Here is a 27,843-nt window from a genome sequence, read left to right as displayed (position 1 = left end):
ATCAGACAAGACTGCTACTATTTGCATATGAATAGGACACCCTAAGACTATAATCAATAAACATTTCTTACAATTTTTTTATTCTTTGACTATTTTCAGTCTTGCTGTTTAGTATTGGCTGGCATATTTGCTTATAATATTTCTTTTTATTTTACTCTAAATGATGTTTTAAAACCTGTTATTTTTCTCTGCACTTCCTCTGTGAAGGAAGAGCAGTGCACTTTCCTATCAAAGGGCTTTTATCACAGCATTATTTAGGTTGAAAAACACCTCTAAGATCATTGAGTCCAACTGGTCCCCAGCACTGCTAAGGCCATCACTAACCTGTGTCCCCAGAAGCCACATCCTCATGGCTTTTAAATTCCTGCAGGTGTGGTGACTCCCCTGCTGGGCAGCATTTCCATGGAGAAGTTTCCCCATCGTTCTGTGTAAACCTCCCCTGGCACAGCCTTGTCCTGTCCCTGTTCCCTGGGGGCAGAGCCTGCCCCTGCCTCTGCTCCAGGCTCCTGTCAGGGAGTTGTGCAGAGTGGGGAGGTTCCCTTGAGCCTCCTTTGCTCCAGGTGAGCCCCCCAAGCTGCTCCCCACTGGAGTTGTGCTTCTGCCCCTTCCCCAGCTCTGTTCCCTGCTCTGGACACGCTCCAGCCTCAGAGGGAAAGATTTTCACAGAAACACAACATCAAAGAGATGGAGGAGAACAGTATCTGATACCCAAAAGAGTTTGAAGAGGACAGTGCCCAGAAAATACTTTGAGTGAGAGATGAAACAGGGAAAACAGAGTCCAGGATGTGCCAGCTGGGCCTGTTGACCTTGAATTTAATCACAAGGCAGCACAGCCTGGGTATTTCCTCGAAGTCTGAAAATGGAAGGCAATGGACTGGCAATTAGGAGTTGAAAGGTAAGCAACAAACTAAACCTAAAAAATTCAACCCAAAGTTGCATTTTATTTTTTCTGATACACAATGAATTGGATGACTTCAGCAGCTGCAGAGCTAAGCAGGCAAAAAGGAGAAATAAATAGTCTTCTAATCATATTCCATTTCAGTGCAGCTCAGGGCAAGTAGAGAAGAAAATGAACTGGAATGATTGGGAGAATTTGAAAGAAAGATTATGCTCATGGCATCTCAGAGTGATTTGAGAGTGTGTGAGCCAAAAAGGTTGAATATCTCACTTTTTCTGCAGTGGGACCCAAGGATGCATCAAAGAAGCATAAGAGGAAGCATAAAGCAGAAAAACTTTTAAATAACTGGGTATATGGAGGGGGTATAGAAAGATGAGATCAGTCCTTGGAGACTTCTGTAATTATTTCTTTTTCTAAAGGAAACAGAATTACAGCTTACTACATTGATTTGTTTATTGAAGTGCTGGATGCAAAAAATCCTAGGAAAGTAAAAGTAGAATTTCTATTTTCAGATTATTTTGCAACTACTTCAGAAAGAAGCAAGTAATTTATATTCAATAAATATCTAAACTAAATACTAGTGATGTTACGTATTTTAGAATCTGATGGATGCGATAGCCTCCTTTCCCTTGCCTGAGCACCCACAATATTCTGTTTGGAGAAAAGGGCAGTGTTATTTTACCTATTTTCTCTTCTGCAGAAAATTCTTTCCCTGCAGTGGTTGTCATGCATTGCAGTGACTGTGTGGTTCAAAGTGCATGTTTGTGAAATGACATTAATTATCTTGGGTAATTATAAGTCATATTTCACTGTCAAAATGAGCTTATTATCTGTTGAGTGATTTTTTTTTTTTGGTGCTGATTTGATTTGTATATAGAAAGACAGAAAATACTGATTCCATGTAGCAAAAGTGGAGGCAGTGTTGCCTTTTTTCTCTAGTGGCCAGTCACTTGAGTGCTGCTGTGGTGAATAAAGCAGGACTGTGACTGCAGGAGCAGTGATCATTACCCTGCATGTTTGTAATTGAGTGCATAAGCCTAAAATGCGTGACATTTTTCTCTTTAGTGGAACAATATTGGCTGTTTTTAAGGTCCGTGCTTTGATATTGATGTGTCATATATTTGACACTATATTGTTCATTATTATGACCTGAATAACAGAAAGTTGAAGATTTAACATAAATTATATTGAAGTATTTGTAGTCTTTGACCATTTTATCCACTTGCACATACTGAAATAAAAGCTTATTCACTCTAATTCCTGTTATGTCTCTATGGCACACAAAAAGCTGCTCCTATCACAGCTGAAAAGTTTCATTGTTCCATTTGTTTTTCATTATGCAGAAAATTCTTAAATTGGATCATTTTCAGAGGGGGAACTTAACCATAAATGCAGGCCTGCAGCTGTCTCAAAATATAACTTGCATTTGTATTCATTTCTCACACTTCAGAGGTAACTTTGGAGAATTGAGCTTGAATTTGTATTCTTAACAGAATCCCATTGTCCTGAAGTGAAGTAAAATGAAACTAGTTCTTACTTTTTTTCATGAATACTTTTTACTTCTATATGCTTTGAGTGCAGAAATACATAATTTCGATAAAACTTAAGTAGATTGAAATACATTACTCCCATTTCATAGTGTGCTTTTCTAACAGGAAAAAAGATAAGTTCAATCCCCTGACAACAATTATTTATTAAATGGTAAACTTTGATCAAAATCTCTCTTCATGCTCCTGAATAATTGAGATGTGCATTGAAGTTGAACCAGAGTTTTAAGAATTAAAAACAACTTTATTATTCAAAGTGTACAACTATGGACTAATGCTACTCCAAGATTTGTAGTGTTATTTAAAAGCAAATGTAAGGGAAACATTCACCAGTCAAGATTACCTGAGTTAACATCAAAAAATAATGGTGCCAATTAGCATGTTCTGGTTTTGTGTTCATGCTGATTGGGTTGTCCCTACCAAACCAGTTGCTAATTTTCCTTCTTTCCACATGCTTGGGCATTGATTTGAAAGTATGTAACAAACAAGAGGATTTTGTGAGGGAAGGAAGATAGAAATACATCAATACAGTAGAATTACAGTAATACAGAAGTAATAGTTTTTCTATCATCCTTTTTTCCCCGCCTTCTTTTAATGCTTACTTAGCTGGTAAATGTCACAGGAGCTTCCTTAGTGTAGCTTCTTTTTGCAGTCCTTTTGCTCTCCATCATTTTTTTCCATGCTCAAAACTTTGACCTTATCGAGCCTAGGATTGATTCTTTACAGACATTCTCAGTATTCTCTGTGTCCTTTGAAGTGTTCTGCTGCTGAAATGTCCTGAGTTCTCTTGTATCTTGTGCCATTTTTATATGTGGTTTAGTAGAGTTTTCACTGCTCACCTTCCTTTAATATTATTCCATTCCCTTTGGAATGGGACTAGGACTCACAAGGACTTTGACTTCAGCACTTTTGTATTTGTGGAGCTCCCATCAATAGAGTTCTCTGTCTTAGAATTAATTTTTCATTATGTATTCAGTCCATCCTGCCAGGAAATGGGAGCCACATTTGCAGGCAAGATTCAGGAGTAACTGTGTGTAGGGAATATTCTGCCTGATGTTTAATCTGGAATTCTACATCATGGATGTCATTGCAACAGGAGAAGGGTCTGTAATATCTCAGTCAGTATCTCTTGCTGCCAGCTGTACTGGAGAGAGAAAAAAGTGAATCCTCAACATACCAAACAATATTTTGCATCAGAAAAGAGAAGCACCCACATGGGACTTCTGCAGATCAGAAGGATGAGTGTTGATTACAGCATTTGGTCTGTGTACACTGGAGCTGGAGCAAGTTAGAATTTTGGCTTTTGTCCTTTATTTTCCTCAGGCTTTTATATGTAAGAGGTGATGAGCTGTGTCAGTTGGTACCAGGCTGTTACCAGGACTTGCTAACAGCATTTTGGACTCAGAACTGCTTAAAGATGTTTAACCTGTTAAGAAACTTCTGGCTCAAACTCCAGTACCATGGGAGCAGGATTTTTCATTTAAGGATGCAGTCATTGAACTTGTGCTTTTACATTGATTCTCTGAAGATGTTTGGCATTTCAGTAATATTATGTGAGCAGGTAGTAGACTGACAAACACTATTAAATTACACCTGTTATTGCTATTGCTCTCCAATCTCTGACTTCAGACATGTTTGTGATGAGAAAATAACAGACTAATTCATTAAACATACTTATTAACTGAAATTTTTCTTAGAGCTGCCCTAGCTCATAGCTACAGAAAGGTTATCAATCAATCTTTGCGCAGGAGACCCAAGCAGAAAGTGCTCTTAACTAACAAACAGAAACTACTTAATTTTTTATATTCAAGATGGTATTAAAGTGGAATCCTTTGTCTACAAGTAGATATTCTAGCAGTGATTTTGATTTAGTCTGTACATTTTCATTACTCGGAAAATTATTTAAGTAGGTTAGGAATTGGATGATATCAGGAAAACAGGGGAATCAGAAAGGAAATAAAATTATTTAATATTAAACTTTTAAATTGATCTGAGAATAAGCTTGAAAGTAGTCATTTCAACTTTCTAGAACATGGCCCTAGGATCACTATATGCCTTCAGTGACTAGACTAGGATAAGTTTATCCAAATAATTCTACATTTAGTGTTTACTTAGTTTGATTTCCCAAGTGAATGTGCATTAAGAGTGTAGCAATCCCATGGCTTGGGAATAGTATTCCCCTCTGAGAATATTATTAGAATACTAAAAGTTTAAATGTGTGCTGCATCATGAGCTTTAATATACCTTTCACAGTCTATTAGTTGATTGTCAATAAATTCAATATGGCACGGGGCTCCAAATGTTGCATTTTAGTTTCTTGCTGTTTAAATGAAATCAATATCTATGTACATAGAAGAGCAGTAAGAAATTTTCCAATAGTTTTACCTAAGAAATCAATCTATGTTTTTGCAGTCCTGAAAAATTTCAATTACAGTGTACAGATTCCTTAGTTAGTTAACTGTGGGTTACAGCTTAGCAGGTAATGTTAAACTGCATGATTCATCAAATCACATGTGCAAAGATAAGTGCTTAGTTAAATTAGGATTTCCATATTAAATAACTAAGTTTAAAATAATTTAAACTTTTTTTTGTCATTCCTGCCCCCAACAGGGAGATTGAGACATGAATCTTGGGAATGTATACAGAATTACAAATAACATACAGGTTGAAGTGAGAATAGGCAGGGAGAGGCCTTAGAGCTGGGTGAATGAAGATTGTAATATAATTTTTACTACATTAAATAGATTTGATTAGAATTATGTAAAATACTTGCATTTCATGTATTCCTTTATTTGCCTTCAAAGATGTACTCAATTGTTAAAACAGATAGTCCTGTAGGTGTTTAATTATTCTGGCTTTGTTTTCAAAGTGAAAAAGAATTCTGAATAGTTCTTGCAGACTTACTATTGTCATTCTCTCATTACAGTATCTGGATTCTTGTTACCAAAACTAGTTGAATTTTTGTTTACATATGCATTTGTAATTCACAATACTCTGGATCTTTTCAATTTATATGTGCTAATTTTGGAATTATAGCATTCCTTTTTTGGAATGATAGTCTTCCTGTAGTAAATGTATTAGTGTTTTCTACACTGAAATATTCTAATTTGACAAAATTTGCATGGTATCTGCATAATACGGTGTATTTGCAGTGTTGCAAAGAAGCCTCCTATAAATTTGAGAAACTAGGTGTCTGAAGAGAGAGCTTCAGAAAGACCAAAGCATGGGCAGTGTTTGTGGGAGAACACAGTCACTTAATCTCTGAAATACTTCCAGTCCTTAGAAAAATTGAATTTTTTCTCTGGAGGACTTGCAACATCTCAGAGAGAAGGACCATACCTCAATCACCAGGAAAAGCTGCAATTCAGTGTTGAAATTGGCCACATCAAAATCCAAATTTTATTTTTATCTAGTTTCCACAAAAATACAGTTGTTACTGTCCACTCTGTGTGACCGTGGTTGGTGTTGCTTTTTTACATAAGTGTTCTCCTGATATTTGCCTTACAATTTACTACTAAATTACTGGGGGATTTTGGAGCTGCAAGGCAGTGTCATCAGTACTGTTCCCGTTTAATTCCTGTTGTAAAATACTGAGATTATTAACATACACACACATGCATGAATGAATAAACTACGGATTGCATTGAAGGAGCAGAGGGAAAGGTCACTCTGGATCTTAAGTTCTGCTGCTTGGTTTAGAGTTTCTGAATTGTGCTGTTTCAGCATTCTTTTAAACTGTGCCATTCCCTAGGAAAGAGTGAAATCTCAGTTTTCTGTAAGTATATTTCACTTCTGCATGACATTTTCCTAGAGAAAGCGAATATTTAGCATGTAATTGGTAATAAGCTCATGAAATAATGAGCAGCAAACAAAAACAGAATCACAAAAACTACAGCTGTGTTAAATTATACTTAATGTCCTATACAAGCTGAAAGAATGAACTGTGTTTATTTTCCAAACAATAAAATTTCTAGTTTAGTTTTCAATGTAATTTTGTTAGGAAGTAAATTAAGTTTCATACTTTGGATAAAATTAGGTTTTGCAATTCTGATGCTACAAAGCTAATTTACAAAGTTGAAAAACTGTGTTGAGGACATAGAAATCAATTTCATAGTGGTATTAAATTATTTTTTCCCTTTGGTCACTGTGTAGTAGAATATGCTGGAAACCATGGTAACAAGAAGTGCTGCCATGGTTGCCCCAGAGTCATGTTAAAATGAGCAAGCTGTGTTTGTCTTGATTAAAATAGGAGAAAGAGAGAGAAAGAGGAGGAAAAGGGAGAAGGGATAGAATGAGGTTAGTGATGTGTACGACAGCAACAGCAAATGCAGTCAGCTGTGGATCTGGGGCCGTGGGGTCCTGGAGCTTGTGGTGTCTCACGTGAAGGTGCTGATCCAGGAGGCCTTGGGGAGTGAAGGACACACACCAGCCCTGCTTGTCTTTACATGATTCCCTTCCCTGTCTGTGTTTTGCAGGTTTATATCAGGATAAAGGATGATGAGTGGAATGTCTATCGAAGATACGCAGAGTTCAGAAGCTTGCATCAGAAATTACAGAATAAGTACCAGCAAGTGAGGACTTTTAACTTCCCACCAAAAAAGGCTATTGGAAACAAGGTACTTGAACTCACAGGATCAGTAGAAGTCGGGGGAAAACCTCTCTTATCCATACACAAAAAATGAGGTGACTTGAATATTTTCATACCTGCTAGTAGCTGCTATTTTTATAGACTTTCCCCCTGCCAGCTGGAGATTCACTGATGTCGTTAATACACTGGTATTTCCACTTACTGAGAAGTTTTACTGAATGAAATATTGGTGTAGTACACAAATGCACAAACCCTCAAAAACTCTGCTAGACAGCCTTGTATGTAAAATGAAGTCTCTTCTCCATTTCTCTCCAGAAAAATGCCAGCAATTAACACTAGTGAGTAATTAATCAAATCTTTCTCTAAATTTCAAAAAATATCAATCTAAATTCCTTGAATTCCTGCACTCTTCACCAACACTTTTAAGTTCTTTAAACCAGCTTTTTAAAGACATATAGGTACTTAATTCCTGTAATCTGTGTCTTTGTGTCTTAGCCGTGCCATTTTAAAATGGGAATTTGTGTTCTTCTGTCATATAGGGATTTTGAAATGAAACAGTAAATATTGTAGTATGTATGTAGTAAATATGTAGTGCCATGTAATTACAGTTTCTAATCATCAAAACTTCCAACTGATCAAGAGCATAAATACACTTTGCAATGTACACTGTAAGTTCAGTAAGGATTGAGAAGTAATTGAAGTAATTTTCCTTTGCAATGTAGGAAGTATCTAAAAGTTTTATTTATCTATCACAAGTAAAATCTCCAATATATTGGAGATTTAAATTGTGTTTATGACTGAAACATCTTTACTAAACTGCTGGGTTCTTAAATTAGAGTTTTTAAGGTTAAGCAAATTTTTTAGCTTCTACATAGGACTTTCTCTTTTTACTTTTTTTCTGCCTTTGTATCACTGAGTTCTTATATAAAATATTTTAGGAACTCCAACCATAGTGATCCATGTAGCCATCAAAAGGCAGCTGACATAATGACTGCAAAACTCAGATCTTCATGACACTGTGTTTCGTTTATGATCACAGTAATAGATATATTATTAAAATGCCACAATTGTCCTTTGTCTGTGTTAGAAAAACAATCTTTGCTAATTTTTATGAAGTAATATGAATTTTAAAAAAGAAATAGAAAAAAGTTAGAAATTCCTTACTGACATTCAGATGTCAGTGAATATGGATTATGAATGTTTAAAGATAGTAACTTTGACTTCCAATGATTTCCCAGGTATTTTGCAAAAATGAGTAGGTAAGTTTGGCACATGTGAAATGGCAGTGATGCACATAATCTGGTGGTGGTGATACAGATATATAGGAAATGTATCAATAAAATCCATGTGTCTGTTTGCTTGGCATAAGGTCCAGTTAAAGTGGTTCATTGCCTGCTGACTGAGGAAATGGACGTACTTCTAAGAGCTTTCCTGCTTTTTTTTCCATCTATTAGAAGATCATGCATTTTTCATTTAATTTTTAGTGGAAGGGTTTGTAATGGAAACCAGGCATTTTCTTCTTTGCTACATAACTAATTCTCCTTTTTTTGAAGTGACGGAGTATCAGCCACTTCACTAAATTACAAAAGATGCCTTTTAAGCTTTTTTGGATACTCTTTCATCTTTAATTACTTTAAATACTAATTGAGTTACAACTTCAGTTGCACAGTTGATGCATACAAAATTATCAGTTGAGCAACTCATTAAAAAATTTGCATTGCTTATTCTTACGGTGCGTTAGCTTTGAGCCAAAATTCTACCTTAATCTTGCATAAACCCACAACCACTTATCAGATCTCAGAGAAAGGGTTTTTCTTTACAGTGAGAAGTGGGTGCCATCCCTTGCACTCCTGGAAGTCTCCTGTGATGAGATGTGGGGCACTGCTGTGGTTGTGACCTGGCAAGTCACAGGGTGACATTGTCACCTCAGCTGACAAGGCTCAGTGCAAGGCTCAGTCTGTCACACTAGAGTTGTTTTGTACAGCACATTGTGCAGGTAGATTTTTGTCCTTTTAGTGCTGCTATTTTCTATGTGTCACAGAATGTGTTCCCCTTTGGAAATTGTACCATTTGGAACATAACTGTGCTGACTGACTGAGATGGGTTAAAGGCACTGAGATGGCCCTGTTTTCCATGGCCAGTTGAAGGTTTAAAATGAAGGTTTAAAAATTTAGTATAAAATTAATGTGGGAATGTGTAGAGGGATAGAATATAAGAAAATAAAGAGAGTGTGGAAAGTAATCTCACACCTAAGGAGTTGCAGCTGTGCCCATTATCAAAGATCAGGAACAGGCCTGACTTTAACAGGCCACAGCTGTAAGCAATGAGAAGCAGAGTGCTAGAAAAGAGTGAGGTGGGTGGGTGAGAAGGGAACTGGAGTCAGTGTCTGCCTTGAGAAGAAAGAGTCAGTGCTCTGAGGAGCTGTCCATGAGAAAAACCAAAAAGGTATGGAACTTTTGTGATAAGGAGACAACAGAATGGAACCAGTGCAATAAGATGACAACAGGAATGTCTGTCTTGGAATTCTGCAGATCTTTCAGTTTAGGATGAGGATTTGTGCAGGATGTTACACATGGAAGTGTTTGGTAATGAACATTAGAAGAGATATTGCCAATACTACTTTTTTCAATGCTGCTTTTTAAATGTAGTGGCTACCACAGCCCATTTACCTTTAAATATGCAGTTGGATTTCAGTAGATATTTTTTCTCATGCTATTACTTTTGCTGGTTTTGATAGAATTAGAGCTGTCTTTCCATTTCTAGATTAATCAATACAATCTTAAATCAATGCCTAAAGAAGAGGTTCAGCAGCTGAATTCTGCTAACAAAAGTATCTCTTACATCAGTCTATGGTTTTCATATCCATTGCAACTTCTCAGTGTTATTAGATGCCCAAATAACATATTGGTAAAAACCAGTCCTCCATGTGTAAATGGCTAAAAATGATCATTTTACAGCTTTTGGAAAATGGCATTGATGCTTTCATAGCCTTGAGGTATCCTTTCATATCCTGAATGAGTTTATTCACTGCATCCCTTCAGTGCCCTCTGTACTGTGGGGTTAATGAAGGTCATTTGCTTCTTGTAGATGTCAGAGGCATCCAAAGGTCTTGCTGTAATTGAAACCAGCACTGAATTTCATGTTCAGTTACATTCCCCAGATTTAGGAACCTCCAGGACCAGAAGAGGACACCATATTCTGCAGAATGGCCTGGAATCCCTCCTGCAGACTGACACAATAGTGTCCAATGCTTTGCTGTGCAAAATATTGGAGCTCAGAGGAGGGAACTTAACTAGAAGACAGTAATGTAGAATAAAATACAGAGAAGTTTTAATTTTCATGCATATTTCCCCTGTTTACTGCAGTAGAACTCAAGGAGGTCAGATTCAAATGCAAAGTTGCAGAGTTTGACATTGGGAAAATGCAAAAAGAAAGCAGAATTTCAGCTGAATGAGTATTTTAAAAAGTTGGAAAATCAAAGATTATATATCTTCATCAAGTAGCAGTGGAATTTGGAAATATTTAACAATTGTAACTCATTATTATTAATAATAATATAAATCTTGATAATTACATTTGTAATGTATTTTTGCCTTTCATTTGTTTTCCTTCAGTTGAGATAATTTATCTTAAAAGTTCATGTTTGTGGCATTTCAACAAATTATGTGTGTAACATTAAAAACTAGCTTTAATGCTTGAAGAAACCTACGTTTAATAACAGAAAACCAATTAGTTGAAAAATAGCTGAAAAGAGGAAAGAATACTGCTTTGGACAAGTAACCTTTTTGCAATTACAAAGAAGAGTGCGTATTTGCCTTTCAGCTTGGTAACCTCATTTTCAGCATATTAGTTTAACATTTGAATTTAGTTTGAACTAAAGTTTGAACTAAAATAAAGCAGGGATGAGAGTAATTTCTTTTATAAATGTTGCTTTGAATCAAGTTAGATATTTACTGAAGGAAAATAATAATGCTGGCAAGAGTCCATGTATTAATTTTCATATATATTAGTCCCCATGCTGTGTATCTTCAATTACAGATCTTTCAGTGCTGGTAGCAAATAGTTGTCAACATTTTTATGAGTATCCTGACAAGAATAAGAGTTCTTTTTTCAATTCATTGCCTTGTTTGAGTAAAACAAGAAATACATTTGTTCCCTTGTGTGTATAAGAGAAATGTCATATACTCAGCATATATTTTAATTATTTTTAACATGCAGATCAATTTGTTTAAAACTTACAAATTTCAGCTGTATTGTTAACATTTGAACTGTTCAGGTTTTGTAATTTTAAAACATGTTCCCCATGTATCAGCCTGGTTTGTGATTTGCTCAGTATTTTCTATGTAGCTGTATATACCAAGGTTTGTAATTTCAAACTGATTTTTCTTACATGAGATAGATTTTTTTCCTTTTAGCAAGTCTTCAGGTACTTTGGATCTTTTGAACTCATCTGTCCATTCTCACTGATTGTCACTGCTGCCTTCCTGGCAGGAGTGCCCAGGACAGGCTGGGTTTCATGGGGCAGCCCTGCTGTGTGCCTGCTTCTGGGGAGCATGTGAGGAGGAGCTCTGTACAATCACCACTTGATTGGAAAGGGTTCCCTGTAGGTTTTTGCATACAAATACAATTTTTTTTTTTCATTTAAGATAACATTTAGCTTTCATTTGGCTTCTGAACCTTTGCTGGTGTTGTAGTTGGTGTCTCTCAAAATAATAATGAAATATTAATACATGAATATTTACTGGACTGACTAGTCTAATTTTTTAAATATTGCAGCAGCCTTAAAATCCCAGTTGCTGCTTCTACATTGGGCAGATTATAGTAATTGAGTAAAGATCTAATTAAGAATCCTCTTGCAAGAGTGTTGTCCCAATAGAGGGCATATCAAAATAGAAATTGTTCTTTGGTTCCACTGAAGACCTGAATTCACTGATTGTCTAAGTGAGGAGAAATTGAATCAGGTAGCTTTGCCCTGAGTGCTGACTTGACTGCGTGATATCCTCTGCTTTCCTTTAAAATACTGGATACTGCACATGGAAAGGATACACAGCACTTCGCTGAGATCAGAGGAGTGACTTTGCTGTGACTTCTCAGTTGCATTGGGGGAGCAAGACAGAACTCTAAAAAAAATGTTTCAAATGTTACTTCAATAAAATGAATAGCTACTTTTCACCCATCAGTGGCTAACCTAATATGTAGATTAATTTGTATATGTCCCTATTTTAAAAAGTTAAAAAATATCATGTGCACGTATTGAAAAATTGGTATATACACATACATGAGCATGCATGTGGCAACATCAGACCCCATTTGGGATCTATATGAAGTTGCCTTCAGGAATGTGTGTTGTGATTCTGCAAGTTCTGCTCCCAGGAGCTCTGTCTTTCTCCCATTATGTCAGTGGAAACTTGCCTTTGCTCACAGAGTGCAGATGGATTCCTTTTCTTTTGTTCCCAACAGCAAAGCTGCCTTTTATCAGAGTTTGTTTGCCTGTTGCTGAAGATAGTGAAGAGTTTAAGATAGGCTGCAGGATAACTGTTTTAGGATTAAAAAGCAGAGAAGATAAAGATTTTATTGCAAGTAAAAGAAAACAATAGAGCTTGCTCTTGTGCTTACAGTGTTTATTGATTTTTAAGGAAGTTTGTCAAGTAGAGTTGTCTGGCTCTATGTGTGTATATATATATATGAAGAAATATATAAATATGAAGTTTATATATATAAAAAGAAATTTGAAGCCATTCAAATTAGAGTTTGAGTGTTAGCATTTTTGCTGTTAAGGGTTTCATATGGTGTTATTGCTGTGTAACCTCTGTTATGCATTTCTCTCCTGCAAAAGCTGATTGCCATTTTTGGTGAGTAGGACCTGTCTATTCACAGACAGCATGTCCTTAAAGCTGCTTTTAGACCAGATGATGGAGGAACTGAAGTCCCTTTGGAAAGGGGAGCAGCATGATAGGAACAAGGTTTTTTAAGAAACACACACACCCCTCCCACATAAAATATGTGTTTGAAAATGGGAAGTATAACAATTCCTGTTTAACTAGTACATAAACAACAACAGAAGACATATGGAATGTTTGAAATAGGATGGTGCAGGAAGAATCTTAGAGGAGGAAGTAATTTCATTTTAGATTTGGCTGTTTTTCTGTCAAAATTCAGCAAAACAATTCAGGGCATCCTAAAATTTAAGTATGTGTTTGGCTTGCATTGAATCAGAAGTACAGATTTATCTGCTTTTGTCCTCTATGAGATTTAGGAGCTCACAGGAACCATCTTTCATCAGATTAGTTTGTCAAAGTCAGACTGGCAGGGGGAGCTGAGAAGAAAGCAAAACTTGTTGTTAATGCACGTGGGACAGGGGGCTAAATAATTTTTCTTGGTACTAAGCTTTGATATCCAATGTCTTCTAGTAGAATTGGTAGAAAATTATGACTCTCTGATGTTTCAAAATTGGGATACATTTATTAAAGGAGAAAAGCCTTGAAAATATGAATCCTCAAGTTATATGTTAAAAATTTGAAGTTAAATATTGCTTTCCCTAATGCTGCTTAGCTATGATGTAATATAGAAGCTTAAATTCTGTATTATTCTTGACTTTCAAAGTAAGTAGATTTTAATTTTCAACCTTCTTAGTGGGCTTAACTAGTGTATTGACTTATTTTCATACAGTCTTTTGCCTTGTGGGTTACAGGAAAAACTGTAGCTAATATATATTTGACAGATATGCTTGTGCTATAGTGTGGGTAAAAGGGAAAGAAATGGACCCATTTGTATTGTGCTCAGACCAGGAAAGGAACTCAAATTAATCTCATATATGGTTGTATGTGATAATTCTGTAATATACCACAGTTTTTGTCCCATTCTAAAGCCACAAAAGAAACTTTGTGCTGTAAGTTCACTGTGTTACTTTGTAGCTGAAAAGTTCGATTCTCAAAGAAGCTTTAAAATAGCAATTGGGATTAAATGAATACAAATTGGTTTTCAAATATGTAACTTAGTTGTGGTACGATACAAATGGAAATAAAAATAATGTGACTCTTGGCATAGTCATTAAGATTTCTAGTCACAGCCCACCTGTTTCCTAACACTGTCACCTGCTCACTAAGGGGGAATGCAGAGTATTTTAGATTTTGAATCCAGATCCTCTGGGTTTTCTACTGCATAAGACTGCAGTTGATATTTTATGTATACAGCGCTTAGAAAAGAGCATTCAGTTCTTCTTCATTTCCATTTTTTTGTCGTATCAGTATCCAAAAGAAGAGAAATAAGTCAGCAGGAAATGGTTGGCTTTTATATGACAAATACTTTATAGTAAATGCTTGCCATTGTGTGGCATGAAATGTCTGGGTTACCTGAAACTCGGCATGAAGGTTAAATTGAGCAGAGTGCAGAGCAGCACATTTCATTTTCAGGGCTTTAATTTAAAAGGTAAACAGTTCTCCAGCTCGTGCTTCTCCATCTCCATCAGAATGTCTCACTGAATTAATCTGTTCATTTGGTGCTCAAGGGCACCATTTCAATGAAATAGTGAATTGAGTCATTTTCTTTTCAAGTTAGAAAAATTTCCTGCTAATTGCTGTTGAAGTTTAGGAAGAAGGAATGCAGACTATTTAGGGTCTACAAAACAAAACTTCGCCTGTCAAGAGATGTTTTTATTCTTACTGTCTTGTAATGCTATAATCAAGAGAAGCAATTTATTCTAACAAATTATTGAATATAGAGCCCATAGAAACAGTTCAGATGGTGTTGCTTTGCATCATGACATTATGGGGAAAAAAAGGAAAGTAATTTACATGCTGCTTGGACAACTGCTAGATAAAAATATGGCAGTTTTATAACAACTCATGCGTCATTTAGATATTCTAGTAGCCTCCTGGTATAAAATGAAAATATAAAAATAAATTTTCTATATTTATTTCTTATTGTGGTGGTGATGCTAAATTACCAAGTTACTTGGATTAATAAGCTTCCTTTCAGAGAAATCTTAACAGGGACACCTAATTACAAAAATAAAAGTAATACTTTCTTTTTTTGAATTTGAGATTTTACCCACATTTTTCCCTTTCCTTACATATTGTTGTACTTGATTTCACCTCTCTTCTCCTTCCCAAAATGTATTGTTTTATAAATATTGGAAAATTTTAATTTTAGTTGCTATACAGCTTTTTTGGTAGTTGCTAGTACCAAAGATATTTATTGTTAATTTTTTAAAAAGACTACAAACTATTAAATACTTCAGGTCATGTGAAATGCTGTAGGCACTTCCTGCATGAAAAATTTGGCTTTTTTCATTCTGTCATGTAAAATATGTTTGCATGAAGGCACAATAAATTATGGGCACTTAATATCAATATTCCTCATTAATTCAACTTGTATTTTAGAAAACAGAATCATCCCATCAGAATGTATATGAATGAAAGTTTTGTTAAAGAAGTATCTAGAATTTTACATGAGAGTTAAGTTTTTGTTTCATTATTGATTTTTTAATCAATTTATTGATTATTTTCATCACTGTAAGCTTACTGTGTATAGAAGCTTGTACATTGTAAGCAGTGTATGTACCATGTTTCTAAAGGATTTTGAGGTGGGTTATTTTGTTGTTATTTTAAATTCAGAGTCTGTTTTTATTGGTCTTCAGGGCATTTTCAACCAGATTAAAGAATGAAATTAGGAAAGAAAACTGCAGTGTTGGAGAGAAGCACTGAACTGAGACACATTTTAACTAATATTGTTGATAGTTATTACTGTAATATAGGCTAGTGAAAAAATGGATCTCAATTTCATGAACTGTTGTGTTGTAGTTTGCAGAATCTCCTGAATAAAATTATAGGGTAGACTGCTAATACTTTATCTGAGGAGAAAACAGAGAATGTTTCCCTATTCAATAGCTGAGCAAGAGATGAGCCCTAGGGGTCTTGCTGCAGTTTTTTTATTGATGCATTTTAATTAACAGTTGATTCCTGACCAGTTGACAAATTAACACGTGGTTGGCATATGTCTTTAAATAACAAAATATTTAGATGACACTGGATTTTATTAGCATAGCATTACCAAGTTCTTTTCCTGACAGTGGCATTAACCACAACAGTAAAAAGAGATCAGTTTTAGATTTATTCTCAAGCTTTCTTTTTTCTGTTGGCGTATTTACTGATTAAAATGCTGCTTTGAATAAATTGGTGCTTGACTGAGGGCATTGCAGGACTGTAGCTCACACTCAGCATGTCTGCTGCTGGCTGGGTTTGCAGCAATGCCTTTTTCAAACTCCTTTATCTAAAAGCACTTTTCTGGTACCATTGAAATGAACCCAGAGCTGGAGATGGAAATGCATCAGCTATTTTAGTTGAGAAACACAGAGTAATAATTACAATTATGTACTAAATCTCTGTTTAAAGGAAAATAGATTTCTTTTCAAAACTGACAGTTCCTTGATTTCTTCTTTGTATCTCATCCTCTTAAATTGCTGTTTGTTCCACTGAACAGTAAATGGACAAAAAAATCTCACACTGGGATGGGGAAAATGGCAATTTCATGTATTGTATCCCTTTGTTATGTTGTATAATGCTGGTCTGGTTCTGCCATACAGAATCTGGCAATACAAGTAAGATGGAAATTTAAAGTTTATGTAGTTTCAATAATTTTGAGATGATTTTTGTGTAATATTGTGGCATCTGGTATATTTAGGCTTGGAAACTGTACCTTCCTAAAAGTTTTATGATGCTATGTTTAGTAGCTACTTAAGGACAGATGTACTGAAGTTTTATTTTACTGTGATCTGTGTAAAGGTGTCAGTCTGTAAAGTGAATATTTGCTATATAACTTTTAATTACAACTAGTGAGAATGACTCAGCAATTGAATATTTAATTAGCTCCCATCTCAGCTTCTGATTGCCAGCTTCATTTTGAGGTTAGCATTTGGTGCCTCATAAATAGATAAAAACTGATATGATAATTTTGCTAAGACTGGTTGGCCAAAATGATGGAAAAGATTAGGCTACATTAGAATAACCTGAGTTTATTCCTGCATTTGCAGGTTCAACTTTGAATAGCATTATTGTCAGCTTCATTTAGGATGGGATGCATTGTGTGGTATCAGAGGCTGATTAAAGTCCTAAAGCCATATTTCCTTTCATTTCATATTTCCTTTTATCTTAATTGAGTTGGGTTGAGCCCTCAGCTGTTTTGTTGTTTGGCGTTGTTTGGGTTATCTTTTCCCCTGTGTTACCAGCAGGAGGTTGGTTAAATGCTAAGTGATGGTTAGAACCTCAGGAGCAGGGAGTTTGATGTTGATTGCAGCAGCACCAAGCCCAGAATCTAAAAGTGTTTTAACTGTCCCTAAATCATGGCAGGTAACCATGGAAATCATAGCATTTCCAAAAGCTCCTGGAAAATATTTGAAACATCTTAAGCGAGCTGTCCCATTAATAATGAAGAATATCAGTGTTTCACCATCTGTTCCATACTAGCAGTGTGTATAAAAGACCAGCAGTTGTGTGAAACAATTTAAACTGCAAGTGGGAATGAACTTGGCTTGTAATGAAAAACTGCAAAAGAACATGATATAAAATATGGTGCATCAAGACTGCTTCTTGGTTTTACACCTTAACATCATCTTCTAATATATGTTGAGAGTGTGTAACTTTTCCATTATCTATTAAAATATTTAGATATTTGTAATTTGATACTAGCATTTTGCTATGGGCAGAAGAGACGTGGCAAAATTATCAGTCAAAGAGAAGCTCATACAACATTTTGGAAGACATGAATTGCAGATTAAAAATATTTTACCAGATGTGTTTTGATGCTTCTGTAATCTGAAGAAGTTTTTTGCTTGTTAACTGAAATTTTGTGGTCTCTTAATCAAAACTATGTGCTCTTGAACTGTAGGCTAGTAAATTACTTTCACTGTAGTTAGTGCAGAAACAGTAGCACCTTTATTTTTTAGAAAATATGCCTAAAAAACTTCAGTGAAAAAGTGGGTCTTTATTTAAGTACTGCTACTTTATCTTTCTGTGTATGTATTTGTTTCCCTAAAAATGAAAGTGTGAAATCTAACCTTTAATAATGTGAAAATGCAAAGGTTTCTTGCAAATATATTGATAATTTTAACAAAATTACTTTGTCCTGAAAGTACATTTCACATCAAGTGTATGTAAATGTGTTTATTGAACCTTAGGGGAAGATCTTTGCTGTTTTCTGTGTGAGTACAAATGCAAATGTAGGCTTCTATCAACTCATACAATCACCAAAGATGTATACTAAAAGTAGGAGGTGGGAGTCACTGATACAAACCCACAGCAAAAAATTTCCCTGTATTTTTTGCTTGTAAATAAAAGTAGGTGTTTGTTTACGAGTTGGAATGTATAAAGTACTACCTAGATTTCTGCTGGGGATAATTGGGCCCAATGAAAAGAAGGTTATAGGTACCTTTTTGTAATTTAAGACTGAAAAAATTGGCCGGGCTTTGAACCAGTTGTGTTTTTCTGTTACCAGTTGTTCTGTTTACTATATTGTGACAAAAACTCTTTATTACTGCAGCAGCTTGGCAGTAACAGCTCTGTGCTAAAATCATTGCTCTGAGTAGCCAACCTGCTGTTGCAAAATGCACGTTTAATGATAAAGTGCAGACCTGGAGCTGAATCATTTTGACCTTGCTTTACATTGCTTCTGGTGAGGACAACGAGCCTTAGTACATGGTACAGAATTTCATGGTAGATTGCTTGGTGTTTGTTTTACAGATCAAATTCATGTCAGAATAAAAGAACATTTTTAACTGTTTTCAGGCTGGGTTTTTATTTCTGGGGCGTTCTGCCTTTTTCTTGGACAAATGGCAGAAAAATAGCCATGTTATGAGCATTAATTTGTTCAGCTGTAAACAGCAAAAAGTGCCTTCCCTAAGCATGTCCTGGCACTCTTAATTAGAAAAGTCCTTTGTTTTCTGTAGTCAAGGAGACTCTTTAGAGTAACATAAGGGATGGAAAGTACCTACATTCAGCATTTGGCTCCTGTGTCTATAACAAAGTCCTTCCCGTGAAAGAAGATGTTTTTTGTTAAACACATTTGCAGTACAGAAATAATACTAAAGGAATGCAACTTCTGCTTAAGAGAAAACTTAAACATAATTGAAATAATTTCAGAATTGAAAATACTGTTGTGGAAGATTTGTGACCAAAAAAACTTCAGAACTGAAAAAGCTGCTGAATGTGGTATTTAACAATGGAGGTTTTATTGTGAAAACATAACTGACAGCAGCTATGGAATAGAATGAACAAGTGCAGTGAGGGTGAGGCAGCTCTGGGAGGGCTCTGAGCTGGGAGTGGCTCCTGGAGCAAAGCAGGATTGTCCTGCCCATGGCACAGCCTGGCAGCACCTGGGGCAGGGGGGCTCCAACTGCAAGGGGCTCAGGTGCCAAATGTCCCCTCTGCTCATTTGGTTGAAGCTTCCAGAACCAAAGCTCTTCCACAAACTTTGTCTTCTTCCCAGACATCTCCCATGAGTCCCTGCCTTGTCTTCATGCCCATGCAGCTGGTGGCAGCAAAGGAGTGTCCCTCCAGTGGGGTGATGTGGGGCTTTAAATCCTCAGAGAGGAGAGAGGGGAACACAAGGGTTCCTTGAGCCTCACCAAAAAATCCAGTGGGAACAAAAATCTTAGTGAAAAGAAAAAAAGTAGTTACATAGGTGCTATTCTATGCTAATTGTTTAATTAGCATTGAAGAACACTTTTATTTATTATTATAGTCCCATTTTGTGGTAATATTATGTGACATCATGAATTAAAATGTTTGCTTTAATGTTCCCAGCAGCTTGTCTAGGCTTCAGTTGCACAGATTTGTCCTCTTGCAGCAGGGCAGGGGGCAGGCTCTGCTCTGCTCTGTCCCAGCAGCTGCTCTCAGCTCTGGGAGCTGGGCAGGTGACCCTGCAGAGGGGCCTGGGGGGATTTCCAACCACAGCTTTGTGGATTTAATAAAGGATGAGTTTCAAATCACTTGCAACACAACTGCTGTGTATGTTGCTGAAAGAATATGTGACTGATAAAAATGAAGTAGCAATGTATATAATATATAGTTTTTTAAAGTTTTCACTTAGATCTCCATTGAATTCATTTATTTGATTAATGAATACATTAATTAATTTTTCATTACATTAATACATTGAATGAATGTATTAATGTAGAACTGGAATGTTAAAACAGGACTGGACATCTGTGTAAGTTGATATGTAGAAAACAAAATTAAAATTAATCTGTATATATTTTGGAATTTCATTAATTTAATTGAACATCGTAAGTACTACTCAAGTTTTTGAAGTCTGTAAGTATGGATGTCTTCAGCAGTTTCTTACATCTTACTCTGCTATGTCCCTACAATTATGTCTGATTTGTTATTCCTAAAAATATGCCTGTTCCTGGTAACTTCTAATGAGAGGGAAGAACAGAACAGAATGTTAGTGAAGGTTCTAGGAATGCTACAACAAATTCCTCCTGAACTTGGAGGATCCCTGCTTTGATGGTGTTGTTCTGTTCTATCTAGGGAAGCAATAACCTTCAGATTTGCATCCCCTGCATGGCAGCATGGGCTGAACCTTTTCCATACAATGAATTTATTCAGTGTTGTCAAATGTATTTATAGTGTTTTGTTGGCGGCTTGGTTCATTTCCCCCCCAAGAAACAAGAATTAATTTCAATTCCTTTTCTTACAGACATAAATAATACAGGTTGGATAGACACATCTTTTAGATAATGGTTGTTTTTGAGAGCTGTAGCTGTCTAATAATAGGTTTGGCTGTGTGCCTGAAGAACATCCTGTGCCATTTAACCAGGTGAGCTGTGCCAGCCTGCCTGAGACAGAGCATAAAGCATCCAGCACCTGATGGCAGTGTGAACCTGGGAGAGTTCCCTGTTCCTGGGAAATGTGGCACCTTTAGATTATAGTCCATGTCATTGTCATCTCTCACAGGGAAAAGGTTTCAATGACATGGAAGTTATGGGATGCCTGGCATCTTGCTGGTTGTGATAAAGTTTTCACTTCTAGGTCCATCAGCAGAACGTGGACTTTATAGAACTATTCTATTTATTTGGGCCAACAGAGTATAAAATCCTGGATGTAAAATGCTACAGAAACTTCAGTAAAGCATTTTAATGAGAGTTGTGATATAATATTTTAAAAAAATCTACTATATGAAGACATCATCACAAAATTATAATTTAATAACATAAAAATACTGGACAAATACTTGTCCAGTCTGGAGTTTGTGAACCCAACATCTGAAAAGTGTGAATTGGGGGTGACATTGTGGGAGTAAGTCAGCATTTCCTCCTGCAAAGACTGGTGATTCTGGATCTCAAAAAACATGGCATAAATTTTTACGCCACAGCCTCTGTGCTGCTGTGCTGCTCTGCCTCTCTAAGATTGCAGTGGTTTATGGTCCAGAGAAGACAGATTCTGCCAGGGAGAGGATCTGACATCCTGTCAGTGGATGTTTTTGTGACACAGGTTTTATTAGGATTCATGATTTTCCTTTATCTCTAAGGACAGAGTCAAGGGGTCTTTGCATATTGCCAACATATTTATATAGCCATAATAACAGAGATCTTCAAAATACCGATTTTTATGCTTACCAGGACTGTTTAGTTACATGATGAAGTTGAGAAACATGTTCTTTGTGCCATTTATATTTTTTCCTCTCTATTTTTAGGATGCAAAGTTTGTAGAAGAGCGACGCAAGCAGCTACAAAATTACCTAAGGAATGTAATGAACAAAATTATTCAAACTGTGCCAGAATTCACAGCCAATCCCAAAAAAGAGACACTTATTCAGCTGATGCCCTTTTTTCTGTAAGTATCTGTCAAGTACTCAAGAAAATGTTAAGTTTTTTTTCATCACAGATTAATTTAAAATATAATGCCAGCATCTCCCAAATCTTTAAATCAGTGCTTTTTTGAAAATAGAAGGCTCCTGTTCAGATTGCAGGTGCTTTTTTTATATTTAAAGAAATATATGAGAAACAGTATTATTTTTGTTTATTTAAATGGGGATTTTGAATGAAAATCACAGTGTAAAGCTTTCAGAAACATCTAATGACTTTAAAATCTGCATCAATACATGCTCTTTAAACATTAGGTATTTTCAATTTATTTTATTTGGTCTTCCTTAGTTTTGTGGTTTTTTTTTTTTTTTTGCTTCTGTGGGGTTTCTATTATTTTTTAATCTTTGTTTTGGATGGGGGTAGAGCACTATTAGGGTCCTTACTAACCAAATAAAAAAGTCAAGCTGTTGAGCTCTTTTTAGCTGAATTTTGCAGTCTGCTGATGCATGTTTGATTTCATTAATGTTCAAGTTGAATATGTCCAGAAATAACAGTTGTCTGTTAAACTTTGATATACCATCACAAGGGTTATAATCTGGTAAAGCTGTCCCTTTTCCCTTTAAACTCATTTCTTCATGTATTTGTAAATATTTAAAACTATTTAGGAAAAAATACTAATGAAAATTTGTTTTTGAAAATCGTGTTCTTTCACCAGTAATTTTTCAGTGTAATGGTTTGTCAGTCCTACACCTCTACAAATTATGTATAGGTTGAACACTCATTTACAGTAAGTCCTCATGTGAAATTTGCTGTCCAGGAGCCTCTGCACAGGGATTGTGCATCCATGCCTGTGAACCCATGGGTGGATTCATTTGCAGCTTCAAGACCAATTTCAAATGAATTTGTTTCATCACAGCACACATATTTAGTTGTATTATTGCCTGGTCTTTTGTAGAGTGTGTCAGATTTTCAAGTTGAAATTGCATTTCAAGAAAGCTCTATTTATTAGAAAATGTAATAGATGAGTGGAAGAATGCCAAGATACATTTCGTGGCATTCATGAGTTTCCAATTTTTCTGTGGATTTGAAATCAATTTGATGAGACATCTTGCTGATGGTGTTATAAATGGTGAAATGATTTTTGTGGGGAAAACTTCTTAAGAGACTTGTCTTTTGCTCCCTAAGAACTTATTGTCTAGAATTTGACTAAGAGCTGAGAAATGGAGAGATGGAGATGGTTTAAAGTTCCAGTTGAGGTGCCCATGTGTAGCTCTTTGTTGAGCAATTTAAAATAAGTCATCTGTTGTAATTAGTTTTGTGGTTGTAATATGTTGTAATTAGTTTTGTTTTTTAAAGAAGAGGGGGGCAAATACCAAATGCATTTGCAATTTTAAAATGTAATTGTAAGTGCCATTATACTCCTTCTCCTGTGTTTTTAAAAATATCTTAATACACTGTTGTTACAGAAGCAATTCATTACACTATGTTTTGGTTCTGAGAAATGACATTTCCAGAACAGTATATTTATAATCTCCTGGCCACTTATGTCTAAAGCAGGAGGGGAGAAAAGTGTCCTCTTACTCCTCAGCCCTAAACAATTGCTTTCTGATGCTTAGTTTTATCTAAGTGTGTAAGTAGAATTTACATCTCGTGTTTCTGTTCATTAAAAGAAGTGCCAGGTATGGGGACCTGCACGGGACCAGATTAAAATCACAATTCCTATAATGGGTTCTGCCACTGCTGCACAAGTCTGAGTGTGCACCATGTCCCTGTTATAAAAACTTCCAACTCTATTTCTTCTAATAAATGTAATGTAGGGAGAGAGTCAATCAATTTCACAGAAAGAGCAAAGTTTTATTGAGAGCACATTTAAGTTCCAACATTCTATGGGTACAATTTAGTTAGTGAAGCATTGTGTTACAAAATAATGCAGTTATCTCTAAAGAGAGATTTGCTGAAAGAAATTGGCCAACACTATTTATCACCCATTCCTAAACACCTCTGTGATGCACTGCACTGCTGCTAACCCTGGTGTGGGTGTTCCACAGGTGGCAAAAAACCTTTATTTTTGGAAGTTTTTTTTTAAGTTTGGCAATTTCATAATTCTTAACACATTGTATGAGACAATGGACTGGAATGTTCTGTGATATCTGGACATTATGGCAGAGATTCTGTTCCTACATGTATCTGTGAATTATTTCCTGAGAACTTTTTCTTATATAACATGTGTATCAGCATTCTCTCTTGGCTAGAGTAGATGGTTTTCTCAGGGAATACTAGTGGGATTCTGGAAAAATTCAGCTGTTGAGCAAAATAACTACATTCTTCATCTACAGCAGCAGACAAAATGGCTTTTTAATGCATTTTACTACTGAGATATCAGACTCTTCTGCAGCTACAGCAGCAGCATTAAATTAATAAAAAGAATCTTTCTAAAATGTGCTCCTTCTATCAGTGTCTGAAAGTGCCATCATTTCTAGACTATTTGAACTCTCCATGGCCTTTATTATCTGAGAGTCATGACCTGGCACTTCTGGGGGTTTAAAAAGCATCTGAAAGAAAATGCATTTCAGTTCCACTTCAGATTGTCAACTTCTCCAGTATTATCTTTCCATAATGGATTTTGAGCTTCATCAACAGGAGATCTGAAATATCTTGGAGTCTGTGAATTGTTTATTACTTTAATCAATTGTAACCTTTGTACTGTACTTGCAATTACTATATCCTGTTAGGTTTAATAATATTTTATGATAAAACACTGTAAATACATACAGAAATTCTGATATATTTAATTTTTCTCTGTAGCACAAATGTATGTACAGTTAGTTGCATCTTTATCAGTGAAGGAGTAATTACAAAACATTGAGTTATTATCCTAGGACTGTGCTGTAGGCAGTAGTGGTACTTCAGTCTGGGGAAAAAAATTACAGTCTTGATATGCATAAAAAATCTCCAGAGCATTAGATCTGTCTGTTAGGATGTGAGGGGGTAGAACGTAAGAAAATGAAGATAGTGCCAAAGGTAATCTCTCCCCTGAGGAGTTGCAGCTGTGCTAATCACCAAAGATTAGGAACAGGCCTGTCCTTAACAGGGCACAGCTGTGTCCAATGAGGATGAGTGCTATAAAAGAGTGGGTGAGCGGGGTGAGGAGGGAGTTGGAGTTTGTTGGCCGGGCTGTGAGGAAGGAGGAGTCAGTGCTGTGAGGAGCTGTCCGTGAGAAATCACCAAGAAGGTATGGGAGCTTTGCAATAAGATGACATTAGGAAGCAATGAAATGTAAAATAAAAATAATTATTTGGTCTTATAGAGTTTCTTCTCACTCCAAAATTACGTGACCAGGCTTCAGTGTGCAAATGAAAAATCCCATGAAGTTTGTCTCATTAGGCATCCTATGGATAGAAATTTTAGGGTCAGTTTTAATTAATCACTTTTAAGACCTGATTGTGATCTTAAAATATGATTTTGGTGAGCAGAACATAAGATTAATATCTCCAAGACTGAATCCACTGTTAATGAATATTGCCTACAATTTTTATTGTTTGTTCCTTTGGGAATTCCTCCCTTTCAAGGGCAGTGGTTCCATACAGTCAGGCACAGATCTGACAAGGAAGAACATTTACATTGATCTATATGAAACAGCCTGGCACTCTTACAGAGGAAAGAGTTTTTTTTTTATTTTGAAACTCAGCTAACAGTTTGCAGTACAATGATGTGATGGGTTTGCTACATTTCTTCCCATTGTGGTATCAAATGCTCCTTGTGACTCGTGGAAGTGTCTCTTGTTCTGAATCCTTGTGCTGTGAACTGTCATTGATGTGTTTTTTCTTTTGTCAGTCTCTACCACTTGTACTCTCAGTTTGTGTCTTTTTCAGTTTTGATTCTGTGTTGGCTCAGTCACAGGATTGGTCAAAGAGTTTCCCTTAGAGTCCACTTTCATGTCTTAATAGAAAAAATAGATTCTGACTCTGCTAATTTGTCAGTTTACATGCTGAATAAAAAATTCTTTGCAGTAATAAAATTGACATCAGAAGATAAATTTTCAGTCCATGTGGAGCAGTACCTAAATCAAGAATTGGCACTGCTGAATTAGATTGCTACATCTGCTGGCTGGTGAAGGCCTTCCTGCTAATACTTACTAAATGAACATTTATTTGCACTTATTGGTTCACTATGGATAAACAAAGCTGGTTAGAACAAGTGCAGTTGTGTTTTAATCACATTTTTATCAATAAGAAAAATTATCACACACTCTTAGCTCTCTGTAAATATATATAAAACCAGGAGGGATCTTTGGCAACAAGAATCACATTTCTTTGGACCATATAACTGAGTATTTCAATATAAATCTTTATATAGATTGTATGATTTCAAGTATGTAAGAAGCTAAAAGGTTTGAAAAATTGGGAAGTTCTGTGATGGTCCAATTTTCTGTGTCTCTGGTTTCTGTATCAATTGTCCTAATTTTTAGAAGAGATTTTCTTTCCAATGTCCTCATAATGGGCACAAACTGAAATGCAGGGAAGGTAATAAAACCTTTTTTTCCCCACTGTGAGGGAGATAGAGCCCTCCAGCAGTTTGCCCAGAGGCTGCTGACACTCCATGCTTGGATTTGGCAGGACCCAGCCCTGGGCAGCCCTGTGGGATTGGCTCAGTGATCCCCATGGGTGCCTTCCAACCTCAAATCTTCTGTGAATCTGGAATATAATCTTAACCTGAGCTGTGTTTTACATCCACCCTGCACAAAGAAGTGTTGGCTAAATTACAACTGCTCACACAATGTTTGTTACCTGTGAGCAAAGTCTGAACATGGGAAGCTCCTAAACACAGACCCCACTTGGTAGCTGTGCAGAGAATTATCCCACTTTGCTGGTTCTGTTGCATTGGCAGTGCAAATGTTTGGATAAAAATGCATGCAAGAATGGTATAAACACAATTTGGTGAATGTTTTCAGGAATTGCTGTGCTAAGTACTTTTTTATCTCGTACTGTAGGCCACAGGTACATGCTACAGTGGTTTCTAAATAACAATTTTATGTTCTGCTGAGCTGCAAAGCTGGACATTTATTCTCTTGTGGGAGCTGCTCAGATGCTTTAACAAAAGCAGAGAATCTGCTCAGTAAATCGCCAGCAGGTTCTGTTGTCTGCAGGATGTTTTTGAACACCAAAGGAGTCATCAGTTCTTTGTGATGATTAGAGGATTGTAATTTTCAAAAAATATGTTGTCTCCCTTTCCTGTGGGTGACATTACTAGGAGCATATTTGATAGCAGAAGTTGTGTTCTTAGGTGTTCTGTGTGAGTTGTCTTTGAGTCACCAAGTTAAATGGTAGTGAAAAAAAATACTATTTCTACCTCTTTCTCATTTTGTAAAATGTTTCCACTCTCTTAGAAGGTAAAGTTATGAGAAATGTGATGGAGAGAGACTGATAGGCAAATTTCAGTGCCAGCCAATCAGTAACTCAAACAAGGATGTCATCCTGGGAATACTCCTCTCAGATTTATTTAGCACTAAACTGTGTTAAAAGGCAAGTATCTGCTTTTGGTCTTGCAGACAATGAAGTTAAAATACTGTAGACGAATAGATGTTTGTTCTCAAAGAATTGAAGAATTTTAGTTTGGTTTGGATTTGGCAGTTTTCTCATCTCTTTCAGTTGCACCTGTCAGTGTGTCATTGAGAACATTTAAATGTATATATTAGAGGTATTATGGGAGATAAAAAGAACATTAACTTCTCCACAATACCATTGCAAGTATTAAAATGTTGCTGCCAAGTAGAAATGAAATAAATCTTCTAGGAAAGTTACTGTGAAGCACCTGTAAATGTTGTATTTCTGGGTTCATTTTGAAGAAATTGACAATTGACCCTTTCAAAGTTAGGTTTGAGATGCTTTAGAGGGATAAAACATTTGCTCAGACTCAAAGTTAAGTACAGATTAGTGTAACAATTATATTTCATTCAATGACTTCATCCCCACGAGGGATAGATCATGTACAGCAGATGTGGCACAGT

The 27,843-nt window shown here is 36.0% G+C and overlaps 1 protein-coding gene across 2 annotated transcripts in view; it reads left to right on the top strand.

Moving 5' to 3' along the window:
* Nucleotides 1-27,843, top strand: part of SNX29 (sorting nexin 29) — a 97,299-nt gene that overhangs the window by 47,076 nt on the left and 22,380 nt on the right. For both annotated transcript variants that reach the window (XM_054270939.1, XM_054270941.1), the window contains exons 19-20: nt 6,921-7,061; nt 21,725-21,864. In XM_054270939.1, the coding sequence (XP_054126914.1) occupies nt 6,921-7,061; nt 21,725-21,864 (281 nt within the window). The remainder of the gene's footprint in view (nt 1-6,920; nt 7,062-21,724; nt 21,865-27,843) is intronic.

This window comes from Melozone crissalis, unplaced genomic scaffold (assembly GCF_028551555.1).
Source record: "Melozone crissalis strain CALT ecotype California unplaced genomic scaffold, PUWL_Pcris_2 ptg000012l_1, whole genome shotgun sequence".
NCBI classification, from domain to species: Eukaryota; Metazoa; Chordata; class Aves; order Passeriformes; family Passerellidae; genus Melozone; species Melozone crissalis.
The sequence above is the reverse complement of the archived record's forward strand: the minus strand, read 5'-3'. Positions and strand labels throughout refer to the sequence as shown.